Here is a 24,648-nt window from a genome sequence, read left to right as displayed (position 1 = left end):
AAAAGGTTCTTTGAAAAACCTTTAAAGGTTCTTCAATGAACCACTGAAAGAAATGGTTCTTCAAAGAACCATTGTTTGAAAGGTTCTTTGTGGCACCAAAAAAGGTTCTTCTATGGCATCAGTCTAAAGAACCACTTTTGGTTCCAGTTGGCACCTTTATTTTTCTGAGTGTACACGAGGAAGTGGGAACCTCATCTGGTCCCCTTTGACCTTGTCTATGAGGGGAATGCACATGCGGTTGGGCAACACCATGATGGAAGCTATAGCATCCAAGATCGTCTCCTCAGACGGTGAACTGTGAGGTGAAAGATGTGATGAGAGAGGACAGCAACCAAACAAGTAAACACAGAGTAATAAAATCATTCATTTCAAATATTTCAAATATTATTTGAGACCTTAAAGAAGGGATGCTCAAAAGGTTTGGCATACCAGTCCAGTTTATGTGCAGAGTTTTAAACATTACTAACTACAAGGCTCCACTCGTCATAATAAGACTGTGAGAAAGTCTCTGGCCACTTACAGGGCGGCGAATGAAGAAAAAAGTCACTCCTCCCACCAGCGGTGCTTGACCAATAAGAGGCTCTAAAATGACCCTCAGCATCCCCTGGAGCTGGAAGATTCAGAGCGAGTTTTACATGAACAGTAAGCATGTGATATAGACGATGGAGAGAACACAGAAAAATGAGATGCTCACTTTAAGTCCTTTCACACGAGTTGTGATTGCCAGGCTTACATCAGTGCTGATGTCCACATCACCATCATAACTGGAGAGTAAACTGAGCTGGTCAGACATAAATGATGACAAGAGAAAACATCACACTACTTTGTAAACTAAGGTGAAAAAATGTGTTTGACCAACCTTATATTCATGTCTAGAATCACTTCCCTATGTTCCACTTCATGTGTGTATGCTCTTATTCCAGTGATCTTGAGAGGCTGAAAAAAACGAAATAATTTAAAAAAAATCACTCGGCCACAATATATCACCTATGATGCACTTCCAATGATGAATGTCACTGAATTTTGAAGCAGAACAAATAAAAATGGTGCATAAATCAAAACCACACACTTTGTATCCAAAATGGATCTTGGTAAATGTGAACGCTTTGAGTGCAGGATTGGAGGACCTGATGGATGGCTGGATCTTTTCTCTAAGTAGCTTCTCCATGTACATCCCAATGAATGGCCACGCCTGCTCCAGCACCTGAACACATAAAAAAAACCCACACCACTTTAGCGCAACTTGATTCAGCACCTATGAGATCACATAGTGCATAGAATTTTACTTGCTCTCTTATATGAGGTGAAAACAAAAAGGCTTAATGTATCAAATGGCTTATTTAACTTTTTAAAATGACAACTTATTTTAATATTTTTGCAGCCTAAGCCTGCTTTAAATTTCTCGAGAATCTGTGGCAAGATCTGAAAACTGCTGTTCACAAACGCTGTCCATCTAATCTGACTGAGCTGGAGCTGTTTTGCAAAGAAGAATGGGCAAAGATTTCAGTCTCTAGATGTGCAAAGCTGGTAGAGACAGACCCTAAAAGACTGGCAGCTGTAATTGCAGCAAAAGGTGGTTCTACAAAGTATTGACTCAGGGGGCTGAATAATTACGCACACCCCACTTTGCAGTTATTTATTTGTAAAAAATGTTTGGAATCATGTATGATTTTCGTTCCATTTCTCACGTGTACACCACTTTGTGTTGGTCTTTCACGTGGAATTCCAATAAAATTGATTCATGTTTGTGGCTGAAATGTGACAAAATGTGGGGCCGAATACTTTTGCAAGCCACTGCTAAGCGAGCCTACCACAGACATGAACGAGACAGATAAATATGAAGGGATGCCGGTTCGGACATCACCCAGATCAGCAAGGCCCTCGTCAGGTGTTGAGGAATCAGGGCACCCTGATGAAAAGTGGGCCAGTTTTCAGCCACCTCCTGTACATGGATGACATCAAGCTGTATGCCAAGAGTGAACGAAACATCGATTCCACCAGGATATACAGCAATGAAATCGGAATGTCAGTCGGACTGGAGAAACGTAGTCGGATGATAACAACAACAACAACAAAGAGAGGGAAAGTAGTCAGAACTGAGGGGATCGAACTACCAGAAGGAAACATTGCAGACATTGGGGACAGTTACAAGTACTTGGGGATCCCACAGGCAAATGGGAACCATGAAGAGGCCGTTAGGAAAGCTGCAACCACCAAGTACCTGCAGAGGGTCAGGCAATTCCTGAGGAGTCAGCTGAATGGTAAGAACACCTACGCCCTGCCCGTGATCAGGTATCCTGCATGTAAGCTGGACTTGGGACTGTAAGTATGTCTGTAAGCTAAGCGGAAGGAAGTAGGCTGGGGACTGGTGAGTGTCAGCACCACGGTCCAAGATGAGACAAGGAACATCCACGAAGACATCAAGCGTGCTAAGTGAATACCTCAGGTAGCAGAAACCCAAGAAAGAGGAGGAAGACGAGGAACCATCATGCAAGGACAGGCCTGTGTATGGTATGTGCCACCGGCAAATAGAGGAGGTGGCTGTAATCCAGAAATCCTACCAGTGGCTGGACAAAGCTGGACTGAAAGACAGCACAAAAACAAACCAGAATTATGACTCATTAGTTTTGTGATTTAGAATATTTGTAGACTTTTGAACAAGTGTGCCCTCTAGTGGGCACTTTGGCTGAAGCTGTATATGTGATGTATAAAAGTCAGATAAACCTGTAAATACCTTTAATTATCTGATTCTGCTTTTCAGTCAGTTGTTAATCAATCATGTAATTAATAATCAAAATTACTTCGTATAAGAAACAGTGAGTCCAGTGTAATTCATCTTTACCATTTGTAATCTGTTCTAAAAATGAGGCCTTGATGAAAATGATTACCTTCACATCATCTATGACAAAACAACAAAGGCATCATCCCTGTGTCTCCTTCACTGTAACAAAAACAGCAAGTAGGAAAGACTGAAGCCACTATCTCATGTATGCCACCTCACACAGATTTCTGTGGTTAGGAAGTTGTGTATTTAATCATCTGTAAATGTGTGGTAAGATTAGTGATCACATCCAAGCATCCGGTTATTTACTACATCAGAGTGCAAAGATTCACTGCTGTTAAGTCACTTCTGTAGTTGGCGTTGATGTCAAACATCTGCATGTGTTGTTGTTTTGATTCAGAAGTCTGGGCCTCTGCTTCTCTCCTCATTGATTTTTGAAGTAATGCATTTTCTGCCTGCATGTTTTTGCATAACGTGGATTTTTTTTTTGAAGTTTTTCAAAAAAAAAATGAAGACAAGAGACAGAGCCCATTTACTACCATGGCAGAAATACAAACTGGTGGAGATCTAGCACCACAGCTCCTAAATGCACAGCCTCTTGATTTCAAACTACCTGCAGATGTGAGTGGATGAGCTCAAGGAAGCAACTCCACACAGAGGTGGAGACCAGAACAAAGCTGCCTCAGACCGTCCGATCTGGCCCAGTCCCTGACTTTCACTCATTTAGAATTTATACATATCATGACTCAAAAGTCATGACAACTTACAGGAGGTGACACCATTAGTCAAGAAAAAGGAAAAGAAGCTTTGTTTTGAAATTAACAGAACTAAATAAAATGAGTGTAGAAGCTTGTTTCTGTTATCAATAAGTCCAAATTTGGGGTTATTAAATTAAAATTTCCAGTGAAATCTGCAAAATTGATGAAGTTAAAAAACAAGATGCAATATGCTTAATGGTCTATCTCAGGGGTCAGCAACCTTTAACACCCAAAGCGCCATTTGGACACGATTTCCACGCAAAAGAAAACACTGGGAGCCGCAAATACTTTTTGACATCTAAAATGAAGATAACAGTCTATATATTGTTTTTTTTTTACCTTTATGCTTTGTGTGAACAACTAAGGTGTGTTGCTTATGAAATCCATGAACTGCTATAGAGAAAATTACATTTTCTCTATATTTCTCTATCATGGCATAAATAAAAATTTTATTTTATTTATGTAATTAACACATTTTGAACTCTTAAAGAAATATAACAAAAGGAAAGACACCCAGCTGAACTAAAATGATCCATGTAGCAAACAAAAACTGTTGTGAGCCGCCACCCTTATATCGTCTTTGGGCTTTTGGAGCCTTGGCCTGACTTTTAAAAAAATAATTGGAAAAAAAGCACTGTGCTGCTAAAAATTGAAAAACAGATATTTGCAAAATTCTGCCTAAATATGTATTTTACCTGGTTAATGTGTGTGGCGGGGCGTGGTCTGCAGCGCCGCTGCAGGGGAGGCGGATGCACCTGAGCGGCACCCGCAATCACGCCTCGCCACCTTAACGTCTGTGCCATCTATGCTATTGTCTTGTTGTTGGTGTATGTCGGGCTGTGAACTGAAAAGCTGCAGCCGGCTGTACAGCAACTGTGTGTGAAATGTGGTCAATAAAGAGATGCCGAAAAGCATGTTCATGGAAACATCGTCGAGTCTGCCGTGGTATGTTTACAATGGGACTTCTGCTCCTGAAGCTCTGCGCACAGTGTCTGGAAATCGGGGCTGTACGAAGTCACTTTCATCTTTACGCAGGACTGTAAGCTGTCATCTGTCAGGCGCGAGCGGTGTTTGTTTTAACATAGTTTACGGTGGAGAACAGCTGCTGACATAATGTGGATCCGAAGATCCATAATCGCCTACCTGGGGTTGAAAGTCTCGATAAATGCACGGCGTTTCAGCGGGTACGCCGGCTTCCGTGAGTGTGACGCTTATTTTGAGCGATCAAAAAATAATAGAATATAATTTTATGTTTGTATTTCAATATCACAATAATCTTCCAATTTAGAACTACAAGTTAAAAAAAGAACTAACATAAATAAAATACACTTCAGCTAATTACTTAAAATAAACCAAATTTATTTTCCCAAACCACGCGGAGCCGCACTAAAAGGACTAAAAAGTCGCATGCCGCTCCGGAGCCGCAGGTTGCCGACCCCTGGTCTATCTGGTGTCCCAACTACAAACACATGGTTAAACGTGAAGTTACCTCACTAAACCTCAAAGCCTGCATCACAGTGAAGGCTTCTCATATTACAGCACATGCAACATGGACTTTACTTTCTTTACTTTTGGGAGTTTAAATGTTCATTTTTCAAAATTTAAATCCTCTGGCCATAGTGTTATCACGCTTGTTTAATATACTCTGACAATTAAGAATACCAAAAGACATGAAAAATATTTTCTTAAAATTTTATTCTTGTTGTTTTAAAAATATCTCTAAATTTCCAGTGGAGACAATTTAGAGAATTTTTATGTTTTACAAGAAATTTAATTCAGTCCAAATGAGTTCCAATTGAGGGCCAATTCACAATAACACAGTGCTTAACAAAGTTAGTCGAACATCACCTAATGTAAGAATTACAGGTTTAAGACATTTGGGGTGTTCTTATTTCTATGACAGGTGATGTAATAAATTTGTTAAGCATTGTATATGTAGAATAAAAACCCTACAATATAAGAGAAGAAAAACCCCAACAATCAGATGATCCCCTCTGAGCAAGCACTTGGCAACAGTGGAGAGGAAAAACTCCCTTTTAACAGGAAGAAACCTCTGGCAGAGCCAGGCTCAGGGAGGGGCAAGCCCTCTGCCACGGCTGGTTGGGGGTGAGGTGAATCAGACTGCAAACATCTTAATCAGACATGTCTTACCTGGTAGGATGGATGTTCGCTGGAGAAAAAAAATGGGTTAAATTGACATTTTTTTTCAAATACAATTATTTCAATGTGTTGCAGTCTGATTCACTTTCACATTTTCCTCTCTTTTCTTTTATAGATGGAGTTCATGGGAAGCTAGTTATGCCAGCTTTCCATGAACTCGGAACTTGTACAGACAGGAATACTCACGATTGCCCCAGTTGTCCAACACATGCAGCGTAATGGAGCGGATGACGTCTACTTTGTCGTCCTGAGAGACAAAACAAAAGCAAGATGGGTTAGTTGCATAATAGTTTTCTTGACTCTTGAAAGGATGGTAAATTTAGGAATACTGTGATTATTATGAGGGAGGATATACAGATAGCAAGGGGAGCTAACCTCTAAGTACTCTGGATAGAAAAGTCTATGTGCATGTGTCTAATGGCACAGTGTACTCACGGGTATCCTGAATGTTTGGAGTGGATCTCCATTTTCATCATAGACGAATGTTCCCAGGTGGACACCACTGTCGTCTAATTCTCTCTTTCCCTGAAAAGACAGAAATAAATACAGATAAAGTTGTTCTCTATATACACATATGTAAAATGCAACAGTTGAACAGTGGTGCAGTGGAAATCTGTGACTTACAAACACTGAAAACATCCTGGGAGCACTGGAGACCTTTCCAGATGGTGACACAGTCTTAGAAATGTGACCCAGGGTCACATGACTGATGGTGATGCTGTGTGGCAGCTTAATTGTTAAATGTCCCTGGGAGCCCGCAAAACTCCAACACACTCCTGGGACCATGGGTGCTCCACCCTACAGAGAAAAAGAAACAAAAACAGAGTTCAGTTTGGACCGCTAGTGTTTGACTATTAAATCATGCAGATGTGTGAGATAGTATCTTGTTTTTTTTGTGAAAGTAGATTATACCTGAATAACGACTCTTGGGCTTACACAGGGTGGTTTTGCGGGTATCAATGTAAGCCCCCACAGCTTCAATCCAGCCTGTTCTGAAAGGTAGGACGCTGAAGACTGTTCTTTAACAATCTTTGCTCCTGTAGATAAAAACACAGAGTGAGAAAGGAATCGCAAAACAACAACAAAGAAATTCTTACGTGAATTCTGATCCGATTTCATGTCTTACCCAGTTCCTCCAGAGCAAAGTTGGGCATCCTGTCCCCAACTGGAAGAAGGAAGTCAATTCTTTTTCGTAAGTCCATTAACTCCCTTTGCAGCTCTTGTAGCTGCCTTTCCACCTGTTCTTGCCCATTCATTGAGTACTGCAATTGAGAAGAACCATTCATGTTATAATATATATATAATAATAAACTGTCATTATCTGAGTAATTTTCAGGGAATATATTATGAGCTTCATATGTTTTTCATACCTCACTCATGAACGGGGTGGAAAAGTCCATTTTCAGCCCTCCAATACTGAAAATCAATCCTGGTGGATGACGAGAAACACAGAATAAGAAGAGAAGCTTAATCCAGAAGAAAAGCACATAGTACTAGAAAGACTGTAATTGTTTGTGGAAGGAGATCATTTACCAAAACACAAGGCCAGCATGAGGACCAAAAGTCCCAATGCCTTGATGGCTCTAAAGAGACCGCTGCTGCTGCCACTACTGTATTCAGCAAAATCATGGTCATTGTAGTCAGGGACTGGATGGGGACGGGGCCGTCGCCTTTTGAAAACTCTGCACAGTAAAAACAAAATCATGTAAGAAAAAATGTACATGGAAGAACAAATGGATTATGATTACAAAACATGCATCTATGTCAGTGGATGACAACAAAGAACATGTAGACCAGCACTAACCTGTGTAAAGTCTCCTTGTAGGAGATTAACGGCTCTCCTTGGCTGCCGTAATAGCCGTTAGACTGAAGTCTTTGGCTTCTTCTCAGCATGGCTGTAAAATGAAAGGGAAACATGGGGTTAAGTGAGTCTCTAACACAAAGCTTATCAGACTTCATAACTATGATTTGAGCATGTTTCCATCAGAAGCAACTCTGTACAAATCAGTGCAAATTCTCTTATATATAAACTTCACGGTGCCAGCTTGTTCTTTTTAATGAACAGAATAATATTTGAATCACACCCATTTATGAAATCCGCTCTTAATAAAGAACTTTATTTTCCCAGTGTCTTCAAAAACATAGCGTCATATTGTTATGATTCATATCATAGCAACAGATCACAACATTTTCTTGCTTTGCTTGCAAAAAAATCTCTTTCACATGTCAGTTTGTTTGTTCACAATGTAGTTTTTAAAATTCAGAAAAAGAGGAAATCACCACAGCGGTAAAGAAAAGCTCAAAGCAACTAAATGAATTTGGCCCAAAATCCTGTCAAAAGGTTTTAAGAATTAAAATCTCTTTGTTTTTATAGTTAATATACAAAAGGAAATCAATTTTTATCAGACAAGCTGCGTCTAACAGGTAAGCAGTAAAATCACCTTTACAGTAGAATGCACTAAAAAGTGCTTTTCTGACATAATCAACTGGATATCATTTTTAAAATGTTCAGATTTGAAACACATATATTAAATGTAAGATGTGAAGCTAAAACATACTCTGTTTTTGTACTTGTTGATTTTTAGTCTAAAGATTGCACTTACCTTCACTTAAAACGAAAGTTGAAGACACTGAATCACTAAGTGTGCTTTTCCGTAAATTTGGACGTTTAGCACTTCTCACTGAACTCATCTGAACCAGAAAATTTAGGTGCAGAAGAAAAATTTCAAACCGCAACTTTTTCAGGGACGTTACAAACAGATACATGCACAAATCGAATATGACGCACGCGCGTTCCATAAGAGCAGTACTTCGTGTGCGCACGCGCAAAGGTGTGAGCGTAGTTCTGTTTTTTTTTTTTTTATGAAATTTGCTCTTAATTAAATACCTTTCCTTCTCAGTCCCTTTATAAACACCGCATCATATTGTCAACATTCATATAGCACAACACAGGCGCTCACGAGCCCATGTGCAAAGGTGTGTTGCAGTGAATGAAGACAACTTTTCCATATTCACTGTCACTAATTTGTTTGATTTTGCTGTGAGAAAATTGTGACGTATATGAGAATGAGGGAAGACCACGGTCATTTCAATACGGTATTAAAGTGTAATGAAACCGTTTCTCAGAGGGAAAGTGTGATTTTAGGACACCCGAGCCAAACATTAGCGGGCATCATTCTAGCTTATAATCAACAGCGGATCCAATGCGGATCCGGGTCGGATGAGCTGGGAAGCGACTGATCCAAATCGATCCAAAGGTTGCCGGTTCGAGCCCCGGCTCCGACAGTCTCGGTCGTTGTGTCTTTGGGCAAGACACTTCACCTACCACGTACTGGTGATGGCCAGAGGGGCCGATGGTGCGATATGGCAGCCTCGCCTCTGTCAGTCTGCCCCAGGGCAGCTGTGGCTACAACTGTAGCTTGCCTCCACCAGTGTGTGAATGAGAGAGTGAATGAATAGTGGAATTGTAAAGTGCTTTGAGGGTCTTGAATAGCGCTATATAAATGCAATCAATTATTATTATTTAAACCAACTGTCAACTGGTATTTTGTAAATATAACAATAAACGCGAATTCACTGTGTGATTGTGTAACTTTATTAGCAGGGTCCTCCTGAAATGCACCAACAACATTGAGAGTAACATCCTCCTCCTGTGGAGGTCGCAATATGGCGCTCCCCAGTGGCTGCAGCCAGACCCTTCTCATGAATTTGGACACGACGATAGTAGCTTGCTGTTAATGTTGTGCTAACAGTAGCGATTAGCTAGATACGTTAGCCGTTGACGTCAGCGCAATTTAGTATCCGGTATACAGAAACTGTTTTCCTAACAAAACCACTGTTATAATTAAGTGAAGGTGCTCCCAGCTAATTTGAACCTTTGGCTTCTAAAATATGTGGTTCAATTGCGTGCTGCGTACGTAACCTAATGTCAGCTAGACCGAAATTAAAATTTAATATATTGTTAAAGTCACTAAAATGGCGCCTGAAGCCTGTTGTGACGTGAGCTCTGTGTCTGCTCTAGAAACTCTGAAATTCTGTAGATCTGATCCGTACATTAAATACTCACATGAACCTGTACTTTGAATTCTGTATGAGCTGTATACAGCTATGCATAAGTGTTTTGAATGAATAATTAGATTAGGTAACTCTAACTTTAATTATATAGAAATGAATAGAAATGTGACATGAGAATGTGTGTCCTTGACTGTTCCTGTATAACTTATTTTCGGACTAGTTGACAAGTTATGCTCCGGTCATTTGATGTTTCCAAGATAGATGTCCTTTTGTAATATAGTTAATTTTTCTTTGTATATTTCATTTATCCACCATCATACATACAAGCTAAGAAGTGGTCGTTATACTAACAAGAGTTATCAACGCTGGGCCAAAGTTCAGCACATGGTTAAAGTTTGTAATCCAGCCAGGGTGTAAATATCACTCAGCAGCCAGAGCTGAAGCAGGTAGCATCAACACATAAATCTACTCTACCCGGCTTAAATCACAAGAGCACCTCTGACCAAAAAGCTGTAGATTTTTCTTGTTTGCACAAATGAATCCAGATTCACATTAATTGTGTTCACAGCTCCAACAAAATGAGGAAGAGGAGGGGGAGAAACACAATTAGGTTGAATTACAATTGGATGGAAGGCGAGGACAAGGAGAAGGAAGCTTTGGATGAGGAGGAAGAGAAGCAGCAGGAGCATCTTTAGGGATCCCTATGATGTCATTGAGGTTTGTTTCATTAACATGGTCCTCTCACAAAGAAAGGTGACTTGTTTTAGTTCACTTACTTCCTGTATTAAATAGTGATGTGCAAAACGTTGTGGAAAACCACAGAGCAGGCACGTATAGTGCATCTGCAGGTAAATGAACATCAAATCTCTAAGACAGACTGAAATCTGTATATTTATCACCCTTATGATAAAACCCATGTCAGCCATTGGTTTATGGACTTTGTATTTTGAAGCCTCAACATTTGCTTTATTGCTGTTGCTATGTTGGGACCATATTAGGATGAGGGATCAGAATCTGGAGTCGTGCACACTATTGTTTCATTTAGTGTGTATCCATAAGATTCGTACAGCAGATCCAAGTTGTGCCTTGAAAACAGGAAAGTCGTCTGCATAGAGGAGAACTTTAATAGCAGACTTGTACAAAGTGAGGCTTTGTGCTCACATTTGCTGCAAACACTCGTTTTACCCTGTTTTGATGCAGAATTCACTTGAAATCAGGCAAGAACTGGACTTATTTTTTATAATGTGTTCTTGTGAATTGATTGTGTATCACATATGTTTGATTTGACTTTCTGCAAGACAACAGTCGTCCGCTGGCCAAAAAAGTTTTCCAAATACCTCCACGTGATCTAGCCTGGATTTAGAAAAGAATAGAAAAAAAATCTGCACCTCCTGCTTCAGATGCAATTTGTGTTTCTGTGTTCAGAGGCAGCGGCGAGAGGGGAGACCTCGGCTCATCCAGCTGGAGAGCCTGACCAGGAGGAGTCGAACATTAACTCAGCTCTTCCAGGGCACCCTGCAGACTCGGCTGTTGGCATCGGCAAGGGATGACGTGAACGCCAAACAGGAGTCCATCACAGGTCAACTGCAGGTATGCGAGTCAGACCTTCTGAGGAGGGTTTCACTTTTCTCTCTTCTTTATAATTGACTCTTTTCTCTCTCTTTCAGCTCCTTGTCTCAGAGTGGGAGGGATTTGAAGCACAAAGGGAGGAACTTGTCGTTTGGTTGGCTGATATGGATGTCCGCCTGAGTGAGGTTGACCAGCTGACAGGAAACATCAGTGAAAAACTGAAACAACTGCAGGTGTGGGCTTGTTTTGATATGACATATATTTGATATGAAACATACGTCAGAGACATTATCCTAAACTGGACTAACAAAGGACCATGAGTACAACATGAAAAGTACATTACATAGTGTAAGGCTGAAGTTCATTGATCATTTTAATCATAAACTTGTTGTTGAAATGTTTTTACTGAACATGCAAGCATCTGCTGATGAAAATGTGTTGATTTATTGGTCTGTTATGAAGCTATTGCTATTTCTAATGTGTTTTATCACTTTCTGATGTTTTATTAATTAAACAATACATGTATTCATTTTTGTGTTATCTGTAGATATAGTATTTATATATATTTATTTATAGTATAGCAAATATATTTAATTATTACTGTTTAAAACACTAATATGTGACATGTATTAGTAGTGATGTTGTGCTGAGGGTTAAAATGCCTTTTTGTCTTTTGGTAACTACAAAATGACAATAAACCATTAATATATGTCTACGCTGTTCTCGTATTTATTTTACCCTACTCAAATTCAATTTATGATACATTTTATTTTGAAAGATTTAAAATGGTTTTTTAAAGAACCACTCAAAAAAGGTTCTTCAAAATGGGTTTTTTAAAGAACCATTTGAAGGACCTTTTTAAAAATGGTTCTTTAAAGAACCATTTTTAAAAAGGTTCTTTGAAAAACCTTTAAAGGTTCTTCAATGAACCACTCAAAGAAATGGTTCTTCAAAGAACCATTGTTTGAAAGGTTCTTTGTGGCACCAAAAAAGGTTCTTCTATGGCATCAGTCTAAAGAACCACTTTTGGTTCCAGTTGGCACCTTTATTTTTCTGAGTGTACACGAGGAAGTGGGAACCTCATCTGGTCCCCTTTGACCTTGTCTATGAGGGGAATGCACATGCGGTTGGGCAACACCATGATGGAAGCTATAGCATCCAAGATCGTCTCCTCAGACAGTGAACTGTGAGGTGAAAGATGTGATGAGAGAGGACAGCAACCAAACAAGTAAACACCGAGTAATAAAATCATTCATTTCAAATATTTCAAATATTATTTGAGACCTTAAAGAAGGGATGCTCAAAAGGTTTGGCATACCAGTCCAGTTTATGTGCAGAGTTTTAAACATTACTAACTACAAGGCTCCACTCGTCATAATAAGACTGTGAGAAAGTCTCTGGCCACTTACAGGGCGGCGAATGAAGAAAAAAGTCACTCCTCCCACCAGTGGTGCTTGACCAATAAGAGGCTCTAAAATGACCCTCAGCATCCCCTGGAGCTGGAAGATTCAGAGCGAGTTTTACATGAACAGTAAGCATGTGATATAGACGATGGAGAGAACACAGAAAAATGAGATGCTCACTTTAAGTCCTTTCACACGAGTTGTGATTGCCAGGCTTACATCAGTGCTGATGTCCACATCACCATCATAACTGGAGAGTAAACTGAGCTGGTCAGACATAAATGATGACAAGAGAAAACATCACACTACTTTGTAAACTAAGGTGAAAAAATGTGTTTGACCAACCTTATATTCATGTCTAGAATCACTTCCCTATGTTCCACTTCATGTGTGTATGCTCTTATTCCAGTGATCTTGAGAGGCTGAAAAAAACGAAATAATTTTAAAAAAATCACTCGGCCACAATATATCACCTATGATGCACTTCCAATGATGAATGTCACTGAATTTTGAAGCAGAACAAATAAAAATGGTGCATAAATCAAAACCACACACTTTGTATCCAAAATGGATCTTGGTAAATGTGAACGCTTTGAGTGCAGGATTGGAGGACCTGATGGATGGCTGGATCTTTTCTCTAAGTAGCTTCTCCATGTACATCCCAATGAATGGCCACGCCTGCTCCAGCACCTGAACACATAAAAAAAACCCACACCACTTTAGCGCAACTTGATTCAGCACCTATGAGATCACATAGTGCATAGAATTTTACTTGCTCTCTTATATGAGGTGAAAACAAAAAGGCTTAATGTATCAAATGGCTTATTTAACTTTTTAAAATGACAACTTATTTTAATATTTTTGTAGCCTAAGCCTGCTTTAAATTTCTTGAGAATCTGTGGCAAGATCTGAAAACTGCTGTTCACAAACGCTGTCCATCTAATCTGACTGAGCTGGAGCTGTTTTGCAAAGAAGAATGGGCAAAGATTTCAGTCTCTAGATGTGCAAAGCTGGTAGAGACAGACCCTAAAAGACTGGCAGCTGTAATTGCAGCAAAAGGTGGTTCTACAAAGTATTGACTCAGGGGGCTGAATAATTACGCACACCCCACTTTGCAGTTATTTATTTGTAAAAAATGTTTGGAATCATGTATGATTTTCGTTCCATTTCTCACGTGTACACCACTTTGTGTTGGTCTTTCACGTGGAATTCCAATAAAATTGATTCATGTTTGTGGCTGAAATGTGACAAAATGTGGGGCCGAATACTTTTGCAAGCCACTGCTAAGCGAGCCTACCACAGACATGAACGAGACAGATAAATATGAAGGGATGCCGGTTCGGACGTCACCCAGATCAGCAAGGCCCTCGTCAGGTGTTGAGGAACCAGGGCACCCTGATGAAAAGTGGGCCAGTTTTCAGCCACCTCCTGTACATGGATGACATCAAGCTGTATGCCAAGAGTGAACGAAACATCGATTCCACCAGGATATACAGCAATGAAATCGGAATGTCAGTCGGACTGGAGAAACGTAGTCGGATGATAACAACAACAACAACAAAGAGAGGGAAAGTAGTCAGAACTGAGGGGATCGAACTACCAGAAGGAAACATTGCAGACATTGGGGACAGTTACAAGTACTTGGGGATCCCACAGGCAAATGGGAACCATGAAGAGGCCGTTAGGAAAGCTGCAACCACCAAGTACCTGCAGAGGGTCAGGCAATTCCTGAGGAGTCAGCTGAATGGTAAGAACACCTACGCCCTGCCCGTGATCAGGTATCCTGCATGTAAGCTGGACTTGGGACTGTAAGTATGTCTGTAAGCTAAGCGGAAGGAAGTAGGCTGGGGACTGGTGAGTGTCAGCACCACGGTCCAAGATGAGACAAGGAACATCCACGAAGACATCAAGCGTGCTAAGTGAATACCTCAGGTAGCAGAAACCCAAGAAAGAGGAGGAAGACGAGGAACCATCATGCAAGGACAGGCCTGTGTATGGTATGTGCCACCGGCAAATAGAGGAGGTGGCTGTAATCCAGAAATCCTACCAGTGGCTGGACAAAGCTGGACTGAAAGACAGCACAAAAACAAACCAGAATTATGACTCATTAGTTTTGTGATTTAGAATATTTGTAGACTTTTGAACAAGTGTGCCCTCTAGTGGGCACTTTGGCTGAAGCTGTATATGTGATGTATAAAAGTCAGATAAACCTGTAGATACCTTTAATTATCTGATTCTGCTTTTCAGTCAGTTGTTAATCAATCATGTAATTAATAATCAAAATTACTTCGTATAAGAAACAGTGAGTCCAGTGTAATTCATCTTTACCATTTGTAATCTGTTCTAAAAATGAGGCCTTGATGAAAATGATTACCTTCACATCATCTATGACAAAACAACAAAGGCATCATCCCTGTGTCTCCTTCACTGTAACAAAAACAGCAAGTAGGAAAGACTGAAGCCACTATCTCATGTATGCCACCTCACACAGATTTCTGTGGTTAGGAAGTTGTGTATTTAATCATCTGTAAATGTGTGGTAAGATTAGTGATCACATCCAAGCATCCGGTTATTTACTACATCAGAGTGCAAAGATTCACTGCTGTTAAGTCACTTCTGTAGTTGGCGTTGATGTCAAACATCTGCATGTGTTGTTGTTTTGATTCAGAAGTCTGGGCCTCTGCTTCTCTCCTCATTGATTTTTGAAGTAATGCATTTTCTGCCTGCATGTTTTTGCATAACGTGGATTTTTTTTTGAAGTTTTTAAAAAAAAAATGAAGACAAGAGACAGAGCCCATTTACTACCATGGCAGAAATACAAACTGCTGGAGATCTAGCACCACAGCTCCTAAATGCACAGCCTCTTGATTTCAAACTACCTGCAGATGTGAGTGGATGAGCTCAAGGAAGCAACTCCACACAGAGGTGGAGACCAGAACAAAGCTGCCTCAGACCGTCCGATCTGGCCCAGTCCCTGACTTTCACTCATTTAGAATTTATACATATCATGACTCAAAAGTCATGACAACTTACAGGAGGTGACACCATTAGTCAAGAAAAAGGAAAAAAAGCTTTGTTTTGAAATTAACAGAACTAAATAAAATGAGTGTAGAAGCTTGTTTCTGTTATCAATAAGTCCAAATTTGGGGTTATTAAATTCAAATTTCCAGTGAAATCTGCAAAATTGATGAAGTTAAAAAACAAGATGCAATATGCTTAATGGTCTATCTCAGGGGTCAGCAACCTTTAACACCCAAAGCGCCATTTGGACACGATTTCCACGCAAAAGAAAACACTGGGAGCCGCAAATACTTTTTGACATCTAAAATGAAGATAACAGTCTATATATTGTTTTTTTTTTACCTTTATGCTTTGTGTGAACAACTAAGGTGTGTTGCTTATGAAATCCATGAACTGCTATAGAGAAAATTACATTTTCTCTATATTTCTCTATCATGGCATAAATAAAAATTTTATTTTATTTATGTAATTAACACATTTTGAACTCTTAAAGAAATATAACAAAAGGAAAGACACCCAGCTGAACTAAAATGATCCATGTAGCAAACAAAAACTGTTGTGAGCCGCCACCCTTATATCGTCTTTGGGCTTTTGGAGCCTTGGCCTGACTTTTAAAAAAATAATTGGAAAAAAAGCACTGTGCTGCTAAAAATTGAAAAACAGATATTTGCAAAATTCTGCCTAAATATGTATTTTACCTGGTTAATGTGTGTGGCGGGGCGTGGTCTGCAGCGCCGCTGCAGGGGAGGCGGATGCACCTGAGCGGCACCCGCAATCACGCCTCGCCACCTTAACGTCTGTGCCATCTATGCTATTGTCTTGTTGTTGGTGTATGTCGGGCTGTGAACTGAAAAGCTACAGCCGGCTGTACAGCAACTGTGTGTGAAAAGTGGTCAATAAAGAGATGCTGAAAAGCATGTTCATGGAAACATCGTCGAGTCTGCCGTGGTATGTTTACAATGGGACTTCTGCTCCCGAAGCTCTGCGCACAGTGTCTGGAAATCGGGGCTGTACGAAGTCACTTTCATCTTTACGCAGGACTGTAAGCTGTCATCTGTCAGGCGCGAGCGGTGTTTGTTTTTAACATAGTTTACGGTGGAGAACAGCTGCTGACATAATGTGGATCCGAAGATCCATAATCGCCTACCTGGGGTTGAAAGTCTCGATAAATGCACGGCGTTTCAGCGGGTACGCCGGCTTCCGTGAGTGTGACGCTTATTTTGAGCGATCAAAAAATAATAGAATATAATTTTATGTTTGTATTTCAATATCACAATAATCTTCCAATTTAGAACTACAAGTTAAAAAAAGAACTAACATAAATAAAATACACTTCAGCTAATTACTTAAAATAAACCAAATTTATTTTCCCAAAACACGCGGAGCCGCACTAAAAGGACTAAAAAGTCGCATGCGGCTCCGGAGCCGCAGGTTGCCGACCCCTGGTCTATCTGGTGTCCCAACTACAAACACATGGTTAAACCTGAAGTTACCTCACTAAACCTCAAAGCCTGCATCACAGTGAAGGCTTCTCATATTACAGCACATGCAACATGGACTTTACTTTCTTTACTTTTGGGAGTTTAAATGTTCATTTTTCAAAATTTAAATCCTCTGGCCATAGTGTTATCACGCTTGTTTAATATACTCTGACAATTAAGAATACCAAAAGACATGAAAAATATTTTCTTAAAATTTTATTCTTGTTGTTTTAAAAATATCTCTAAATTTCCAGTGGAGACAATTTAGAGAATTTTTATGTTTTACAAGAAATTTAATTCAGTCCAAATGAGTTCCAATTGAGGGCCAATTCACAATAACACAGTGCTTAACAAAGTTAGTCGAACATCACCTAATGTAAGAATTACAGGTTTAAGACATTTGGGGTGTTCTTATTTCTATGACAGGTGATGTAATAAATTTGTTAAGCACTGTATATGTAGAATAAAAACCCTACAATATAAGAGAAGAAAAACCCCAACAATCAGATGATCCCCTCTGAGCAAGCACTTGGCAACAGTGGAGAGGAAAAACTCCCTTTTAACAGGAAGAAACCTCTGGCAGAGCCAGGCTCAGGGAGGGGCAAGCCCTCTGCCACGGCTGGTTGGGGGTGAGGTGAATCAGACTGCAAACATCTTAATCAGACATGTCTTACCTGGTAGGATGGATGTTCGCTGGAGAAAAAAAATGGGTTAAATTGACATTTTTTTTCAAATACAATTATTTCAATGTGTTGCAGTCTGATTCACTTTCACATTTTCCTCTCTTTTCTTTTATAGATGGAGTTCATGGGAAGCTAGTTATGCCAGCTTTCCATGAACTCGGAACTTGTACAGACAGGAATACTCACGATTGCCCCAGTTGTCCAACACATGCAGCGTAATGGAGCGGATGACGTCTACTTTGTCGTCCTGAGAGACAAAACAAAAGCAAGATGGGTTAGTTGCATAATAGTTTTCTTGACTCTTGAAAGGATGGTAAATTTAGGAATACTGTGATTATTATGAGGGAGGATATACAGATAGCAAGGGGAGCTAACCTCTAAGTACTCTGGATAGAAAAGTCTATGTGCATGTGTCTAATGGCACAGTGTACTCACGGGTATCCTGAATGTTTGGAGTGGATCTCCATTTTCATCATAGACGAATGTTCCCAGGTGGACACCACTGTCGTCTAATTCTCTCTTTCCCTGAAAAGACAGAAATAAATACAGATAAAGTTGTTCTCTATATACACATATGTAAAATGCAACAGTTGAACAGTGGTGCAGTGGAAATCTGTGACTTACAAACACTGAAAACATCCTGGGAGCACTGGAGACCTTTCCAGATGGTGACACAGTCTTAGAAATGTGACCCAGGGTCACATGACTGATGGCGATGCTGTGTGGCAGCTTAATTGTTAAATGTCCCTGGGAGCCCGCAAAACTCCAACACACTCCTGGGACCATGGGTGCTCCACCCTACAGAGAAAAAGAAACAAAAACAGAGTTCAGTTTGGACCGCTAGTGTTTGACTATTAAATCATGCAGATGTGTGAGATAGTATCTTGTTTTTTTTGTGAAAGTAGATTATACCTGAATAACGACTCTTGGGCTTACACAGGGTGGTTTTGCGGGTATCAATGTAAGCCCCCACAGCTTCAATCCAGCCTGTTCTGAAAGGTAGGATGCTGAAGACTGTTCTTTAACAATCTTTGCTCCTGTAGATAAAAACACAGAGTGAGAAAGGAATCGCAAAACAACAACAAAGAAATTCTTACGTGAATTCTGATCCGATTTCATGTCTTACCCAGTTCCTCCAGAGCAAAGTTGGGCATCCTGTCCCCAACTGGAAGAAGGAAGTCAATTCTTTTTCGTAAGTCCATTAACTCCCTTTGCAGCTCTTGTAGCTGCCTTTCCACCTGTTCTTGTCCATTCATTGAGTACTGCAATTGAGAAGAACCATTCATGTTATAATATATATATAATAATAAACTGTCATTATCTGAGTAATTTTCAGGGAATATATTATGAGCTTCATATGTTTTTCATACCTCACTCATGAACGGGGTGGAAAAGTCCATTTTCAGCCCTCCAATACTGAAAATCAATCCTGGTGGATGACGAGAAACACAGAATAAGAAGAGAAGCTTAATCCAGAAGAAAAGCACATAGTACTAGAAAGACTGTAATTGTTTGTGGAAGGAGATCATTTACCAAAACACAAGGCCAGCATGAGGACCAAAAGTCCCAATGCCTTGATGGCTCTAAAGAGACCTCTGCTGCTGCCACTACTGTAGTCAACAAAATCATTGTCATTGTAGTCCACAGTGTCACAGTCAACAGTGTTGTATTCAGCTGTGTCTCGGTCAATATTGTCAGGGACTGGATGGGGACGGGGCCGTCGCCTTTTGAAAACTCTGCACAGTAAAAACAAAATCATGTAAGAAAAAATGTACATGGAAGAACAAATGGATTATGATTACAAAACATGCATCTATGTCAGTGGATGACAACAAAGAACATGTAGACCAGCACTAACCTGTGTAAAGTCTCCTTGTAGGAGATTAACGGCTCTCCTTGGCTGCCGTAATAGCCGTTAGACTTAAGTCTTTGGCTTCTTCTCAACATGGCTGTAAAATGAAAGGGAAACATGGGGTTAAGTGAGTCTCTAACACAAAGCTTATCAGACTTCATAACTATGATTTGAGCATGTTTCCATCAGAAGCAACTCTGTACAAATCAGTGCAAATTCTCTTATATATAAACTTCACGGTGCCAGCTTGTTCTTTTTAATGAACAGAATAATATTTGAATCACACCCATTTATGAAATCCGCTCTTAATAAAGAACTTTATTTTCCCAGTGTCTTCAAAAACATAGCGTCATATTGTTATGATTCATATCATAGCAACAGATCACAACATTTTCTTGCTTTTCTTGCAAAAAAATCTCTTTCACATGTCAGTTTGTTTGTTCACAATGTAGTTTTTAAAATTCAGAAAAAGAGGAAATCACCACAGCGGTAAAGAAAAGCTCAAAGCAACTAAATGAATTTGGCCCAAAATCCTGTCAAAAGGTTTTAAGAATTAAAAACTCTTTGTTTTTATAGTTAATATACAAAAGGAAATCAATTTTTATCAGACAAGCTGCGTCTAACAGGTAAGCAGTAAAATCACCTTTACAGTAGAATGCACTAAAAAGTGCTTTTCTGACATAATCAACTGGATATCATTTTTAAAATGTTCAGATTTGAAACACATATATTAAATGTAAGATGTGAAGCTAAAACATACTCTGTTTTTGTACTTGTTGATTTTTAGTCTAAAGATTGCACTTACCTTCACTTAAAACGAAAGTTGAAGACACTGAATCACTAAGTGTGCTTTTCCGTAAATTTGGACGTTTAGCACTTCTCACTGAACTCATCTGAATCAGAAAATTTAGGTGCAGAAGAAAAATTTCAAACCGCAACTTTTTCAGGGACGTTACAAACAGATACATGCACAAATCGAATATGACGCACGCGCGTTCCATAAGAGCAGTACTTCGTGTGCGCACGCGCAAAGGTGTGAGTGTAGTTCTGTTTTTTTTAAATGAAATTTGCTCTTAATTAAATACCTTTCCTTCTCAGTCCCTTTATAAACACCGCATCATATTGTCAACATTCATATAGCACAACACATGCGCTCACGAGCCCATGTGCAAAGGTGTGTTGCAGTGAATGAAGACAACTTTTCCATATTCACTGTCACTAATTTGTTTGATTTTGCTGTGAGAAAATTGTGACGTATATGAGAATGAGGGAAGACCACGGTCATTTCAATACGGTATTAAAGTGTAATGAAACCGTTTCTCAGAGGGAAAGTGTGATTTTAGGACACCCGAGCCAAACATTAGCGGGCATCATTCTAGCTTATAATCAACAGCGGATCCAATGCGGATCCGGGTCGGATGAGCTGGGAAGCGACCGATCCGAATCGATCCAAAGGTTGCCGGTTCGAGCCCCGGCTCCGACAGTCTCGGTCGTTGTGTCTTTGGGCAAGACACTTCACCTACCACGTACTGGTGATGGCCAGAGGGGCCGATGGTGCGATATGGCAGCCTCGCCTCTGTCAGTCTGCCCCAGGGCAGCTGTGGCTACAACTGTAGCTTGCCTCCACCAGTGTGTGAATGAGAGAGTGAATGAATAGTGGAATTGTAAAGTGCTTTGAGGGTCTTGAATAGCGCTATATAAATGCAATCAATTATTATTATTTAAACCAACTGTCAACTGGTATTTTGTAAATATAACAATAAACGCGAATTCACTGTGTGATTGTGTAACTTTATTAGCAGGGTCCTCCTGAAATGCACCAACAACATTGAGAGTAACATCCTCCTCCTGTGGAGGTCGCAATATGGCGCTCCCCAGTGGCTGCGGCCAGACCCTTCTCATGAATTTGGACACGACGATAGTAGCTTGCTGTTAATGTTGTGCTAACAGTAGCGATTAGCTAGATACGTTAGCCGTTGACGTCAGCGCAATTTAGTATCCGGTATACAGAAACTGTTTTCCTAACAAAACCACTGTTATAATTAAGTGAAGGTGCTCCCAGCTAATTTGAACCTTTGGCTTCTAAAATATGTGGTTCAATTGCGTGCTGCGTACATAACCTAATGTCAGCTAGACCGAAATTAAAATTTAATATATTGTTAAAGTCACTAAAATGGCGCCTGAAGCCTGTTGTGACGTGAGCTCTGTGTCTGCTCTAGAAACTCTGAAATTCTGTAGATCTGAGCCGTACATTAAATACTCACATGAACCTGTACTTTGAATTCTGTATGAGCTGTATACAGCTATGCATAAGTGTTTTGAATGAATAATTAGATTAGATAACTCTAACTTTAATTATATAGAAATGAATAGAAATGTGACATGAGAAGGTGTGTCTTTGACTGTTCCTGTATAACTTATTTTCGGACTAGTTGACAAGTTATGCTCCGGTCATTTGATGTTTCCAAGATAGATGTTCTTTTGTAATATAGTTAATTTTTCTTTGTATATTTCATTTATCCACCATCATACATACAAGCTAAGAAGAGGTCGTTATACTAACAAGAGTTATCAACGCTGGGCCAAAGTTCAGCACATGGTTAAAGTTTGTAATCCAGCCAGGGTGTAAATATCACTCAGCAGCCAGAGCTGAAGCAGGTAGCATCAACACATAAATCTACTCTACCCGGCTTAAATCACAAGAGCACCTCTGACCAAAAAGCTGTAGATTTTTCTTGTTTGCACAAATGAATCCAGATTCACATTAATTGTGTTCACAGCTCCAACAAAATGAGGAAGAGGAGGGGGAGAAACACAATTAGGTTGAATTACAATTGGATGGAAGGCGAGGACAAGGAGAAGGAAGCTTTGGATGAGGAGGAAGAGAAGCAGCAGGAGCATCTTTAGGGATCCCTATGATGTCATTGAGGTTTGTTTCATTAATATGGTCCTCTCACAAAGAAAGATGACTTGTTTTAGTTCACTTACTTCCTGTATTAAATAGTGATGTGCAAAACGTTGTGGAAAACCACAGAGCAGGCACGTATAGTGCATCTGCAGGTAAATGAACATCAAATCTCTAAGACAGACTGAAATCTGTATATTTATCACCCTTATGATAAAACCCATGTCAGCCATTGGTTTATGGACTTTGTATTTTGAAGCCTCAACATTTGCTTTATTGCTGTTGCTATGTTGGGACCATATTAGGATGAGGGATCAGAATCTGGAGTCGTGCACACTATTGTTTCATTTAGTGTGTATCCATAAGATTCGTACAGCAGATCCAAGTTGTGCCTTGAAAACAGGAAAGTCGTCTGCATAGAGGAGAACTTTAATAGCAGGCTTGTACAAAGTGAGGCTTTGTGCTCACATTTGCTGCAAACACTCGTTTTACCCTGTTTTGATGCAGAATTCACTTGAAATCAGGCAAGAACTGGACTTATTTTTTATAATGTGTTCTTGTGAATTGATTGTGTATCACATATGTTTGATTTGACTTTCTGCAAGACAACAGTCGTCTGCTGGCCAAAAAAGTTTTCCAAATACCTCCACGTGATCTAGCCTGGATTTAGAAAAGAATAGAAAAAAAATCTGCACCTCCTGCTTCAGATGCAATTTGTGTTTCTGTGTTCAGAGGCAGCGGCGAGAGGGGAGACCTCGGCTCATCCAGCTGGAGAGCCTGACCAGGAGGAGTCGAACATTAACTCAGCTCTTCCAGGGCACCCTGCAGACTCGGCTGTTGGCATCGGCGAGGGATGACGTGAACGCCAAACAGGAGTCCATCACAGGTCAACTGCAGGTATGCGAGTCAGACCTTCTGAGGAGGGTTTCACTTTTCTCTCTTCTTTATAATTGACTCTTTTCTCTCTCTTTCAGCTCCTTGTCTCAGAGTGGGAGGGATTTGAAGCACAAAGGGAGGAACTTGTCGTTTGGTTGGCTGATATGGATGTCCGCCTGAGTGAGGTTGACCAGCTGACAGGAAACATCAGTGAAAAACTGAAACAACTGCAGGTGTGGGCTTGTTTTGATATGACATATATTTGATATGAAACATACGTCAGAGACATTATCCTAAACTGGACTAACAAAGGACCATGAGTACAACATGAAAAGTACATTACATAGTGTAAGGCTGAAGTTCATTGATCATTTTAATCATAAACTTGTTGTTGAAATGTTTTTACTGAACATGCAAGCATCTGCTGATGAAAATGTGTTGATTTATTGGTCTGTTATGAAGCTATTGCTATTTCTAATGTGTTTTATCACTTTCTGATGTTTTATTAATTAAACAATACATGTGTTCATTTTTGTGTTATCTGTAGATATAGTATTTATATATATTTATTTATAGTATAGCAAATATATTTAATTATTACTGTTTAAAACACTAATATGTGACATGTATTAGTAGTGATGTTGTGCTGAGGGTTAAAATGCCTTTTTGTCTTTTGGTAACTACAAAATGACAATAAACCATTAATATATGTCTACGCTGTTCTCGTATTTATTTTACCCTACTCAAATTCAATTTATGATACATTTTATTTTGAAAGATTTAAAATGGTTTTTTAAAGAACCACTCAAAAAAGGTTCTTCAAAATGGGTTTTTTAAAGAACCATTTGAAGGACCTTTTTAAAAATGGTTCTTTAAAGAACCATTTTTAAAAAGGTTCTTTGAAAAACCTTTAAAGGTTCTTCAATGAACCACTGAAAGAAATGGTTCTTCAAAGAACCATTGTTTGAAAGGTTCTTTGTGGCACCAAAAAAGGTTCTTCTATGGCATCAGTCTAAAGAACCACTTTTGGTTCCAGTTGGCACCTTTATTTTTCTGAGTGTACACGAGGAAGTGGGAACCTCATCTGGTCCCCTTTGACCTTGTCTATGAGGGGAATGCACATGCGGTTGGGCAACACCATGAT

At 39.7% G+C, this 24,648-nt stretch overlaps 3 protein-coding genes across 6 annotated transcripts; 1 reads left to right on the top strand and 2 right to left on the bottom strand.

Annotated features, from left to right (window-relative positions):
• Positions 1-49: 49 nt before the first annotated feature.
• LOC146370238 (sperm-associated antigen 4 protein-like) lies at positions 50-9,863 on the bottom strand. 3 transcript variants are annotated; one of them, XR_014797219.1, is made up of 13 exons: positions 8,304-9,855; positions 7,505-7,595; positions 7,234-7,382; positions 7,071-7,129; positions 6,827-6,962; positions 6,613-6,737; positions 6,325-6,498; positions 6,136-6,225; positions 5,887-5,947; positions 1,070-1,204; positions 860-936; positions 695-764; positions 50-610 (listed from the first exon to the last, which is right to left on the bottom strand). XR_014797219.1 is itself a non-coding variant. In XM_084908781.1 (10 exons), exons 1-10 carry the CDS (start codon positions 8,497-8,499, stop codon positions 2,443-2,445), a joined length of 1,221 nt encoding a protein of 406 aa, XP_084764907.1. In that variant the 5' UTR covers positions 8,500-9,863; the 3' UTR covers positions 1,212-2,442. The 3 variants fall into 3 exon arrangements, 2 of the variants coding, with proteins under 2 accessions (XP_084764907.1, XP_084764908.1); XM_084908781.1 differs by lacking the exons at positions 50-610; positions 695-764; positions 860-936; positions 1,070-1,204 and adding an exon at positions 1,212-2,582 and having other exon boundaries at positions 8,304-9,863; XM_084908782.1 differs by lacking the exons at positions 50-610; positions 695-764; positions 860-936; positions 1,070-1,204 and having other exon boundaries at positions 4,983-5,947; positions 8,304-9,745.
• A 3,538-nt stretch (positions 9,864-13,401) lies between these two features.
• LOC146370237 (SUN domain-containing protein 3-like) lies at positions 13,402-20,807 on the bottom strand. Of its 2 annotated transcripts, XM_084908779.1 has the most exons (10): positions 20,529-20,807; positions 19,730-19,820; positions 19,405-19,607; positions 19,242-19,300; positions 18,998-19,133; positions 18,784-18,908; positions 18,496-18,669; positions 18,307-18,396; positions 18,058-18,118; positions 13,402-14,754 (listed from the first exon to the last, which is right to left on the bottom strand). In XM_084908779.1, the coding sequence occupies exons 1-10, from the start codon at positions 20,722-20,724 to the stop codon at positions 14,615-14,617; spliced, it is 1,275 nt and encodes a 424-aa protein (XP_084764905.1). In that variant the 5' UTR covers positions 20,725-20,807; the 3' UTR covers positions 13,402-14,614. The 2 variants fall into 2 exon arrangements, with proteins under 2 accessions (XP_084764905.1, XP_084764906.1); XM_084908780.1 differs by lacking the exons at positions 13,402-14,754; positions 19,730-19,820; positions 20,529-20,807 and having other exon boundaries at positions 17,132-18,118; positions 19,405-19,505.
• A 799-nt stretch (positions 20,808-21,606) lies between these two features.
• Positions 21,607-24,013, top strand: LOC146370236 (uncharacterized). The gene is made up of 3 exons (XM_084908791.1): positions 21,607-22,652; positions 23,361-23,525; positions 23,603-24,013. The coding sequence occupies exons 1-3, from the start codon at positions 22,596-22,598 to the stop codon at positions 23,768-23,770; spliced, it is 390 nt and encodes a 129-aa protein (XP_084764917.1). The 5' UTR covers positions 21,607-22,595; the 3' UTR covers positions 23,771-24,013.
• Positions 24,014-24,648: the final 635 nt, after the last annotated feature.

The sequence above is a fragment of the Perissodus microlepis genome, chromosome 16 (genome assembly GCF_051167445.1).
Source record: "Perissodus microlepis isolate ML-2025 ecotype Zambia chromosome 16, ASM5116744v1, whole genome shotgun sequence".
Classification (NCBI taxonomy): domain Eukaryota; kingdom Metazoa; phylum Chordata; class Actinopteri; order Cichliformes; family Cichlidae; genus Perissodus; species Perissodus microlepis.
This window is presented reverse-complemented; position numbering and strand designations above follow the sequence as displayed.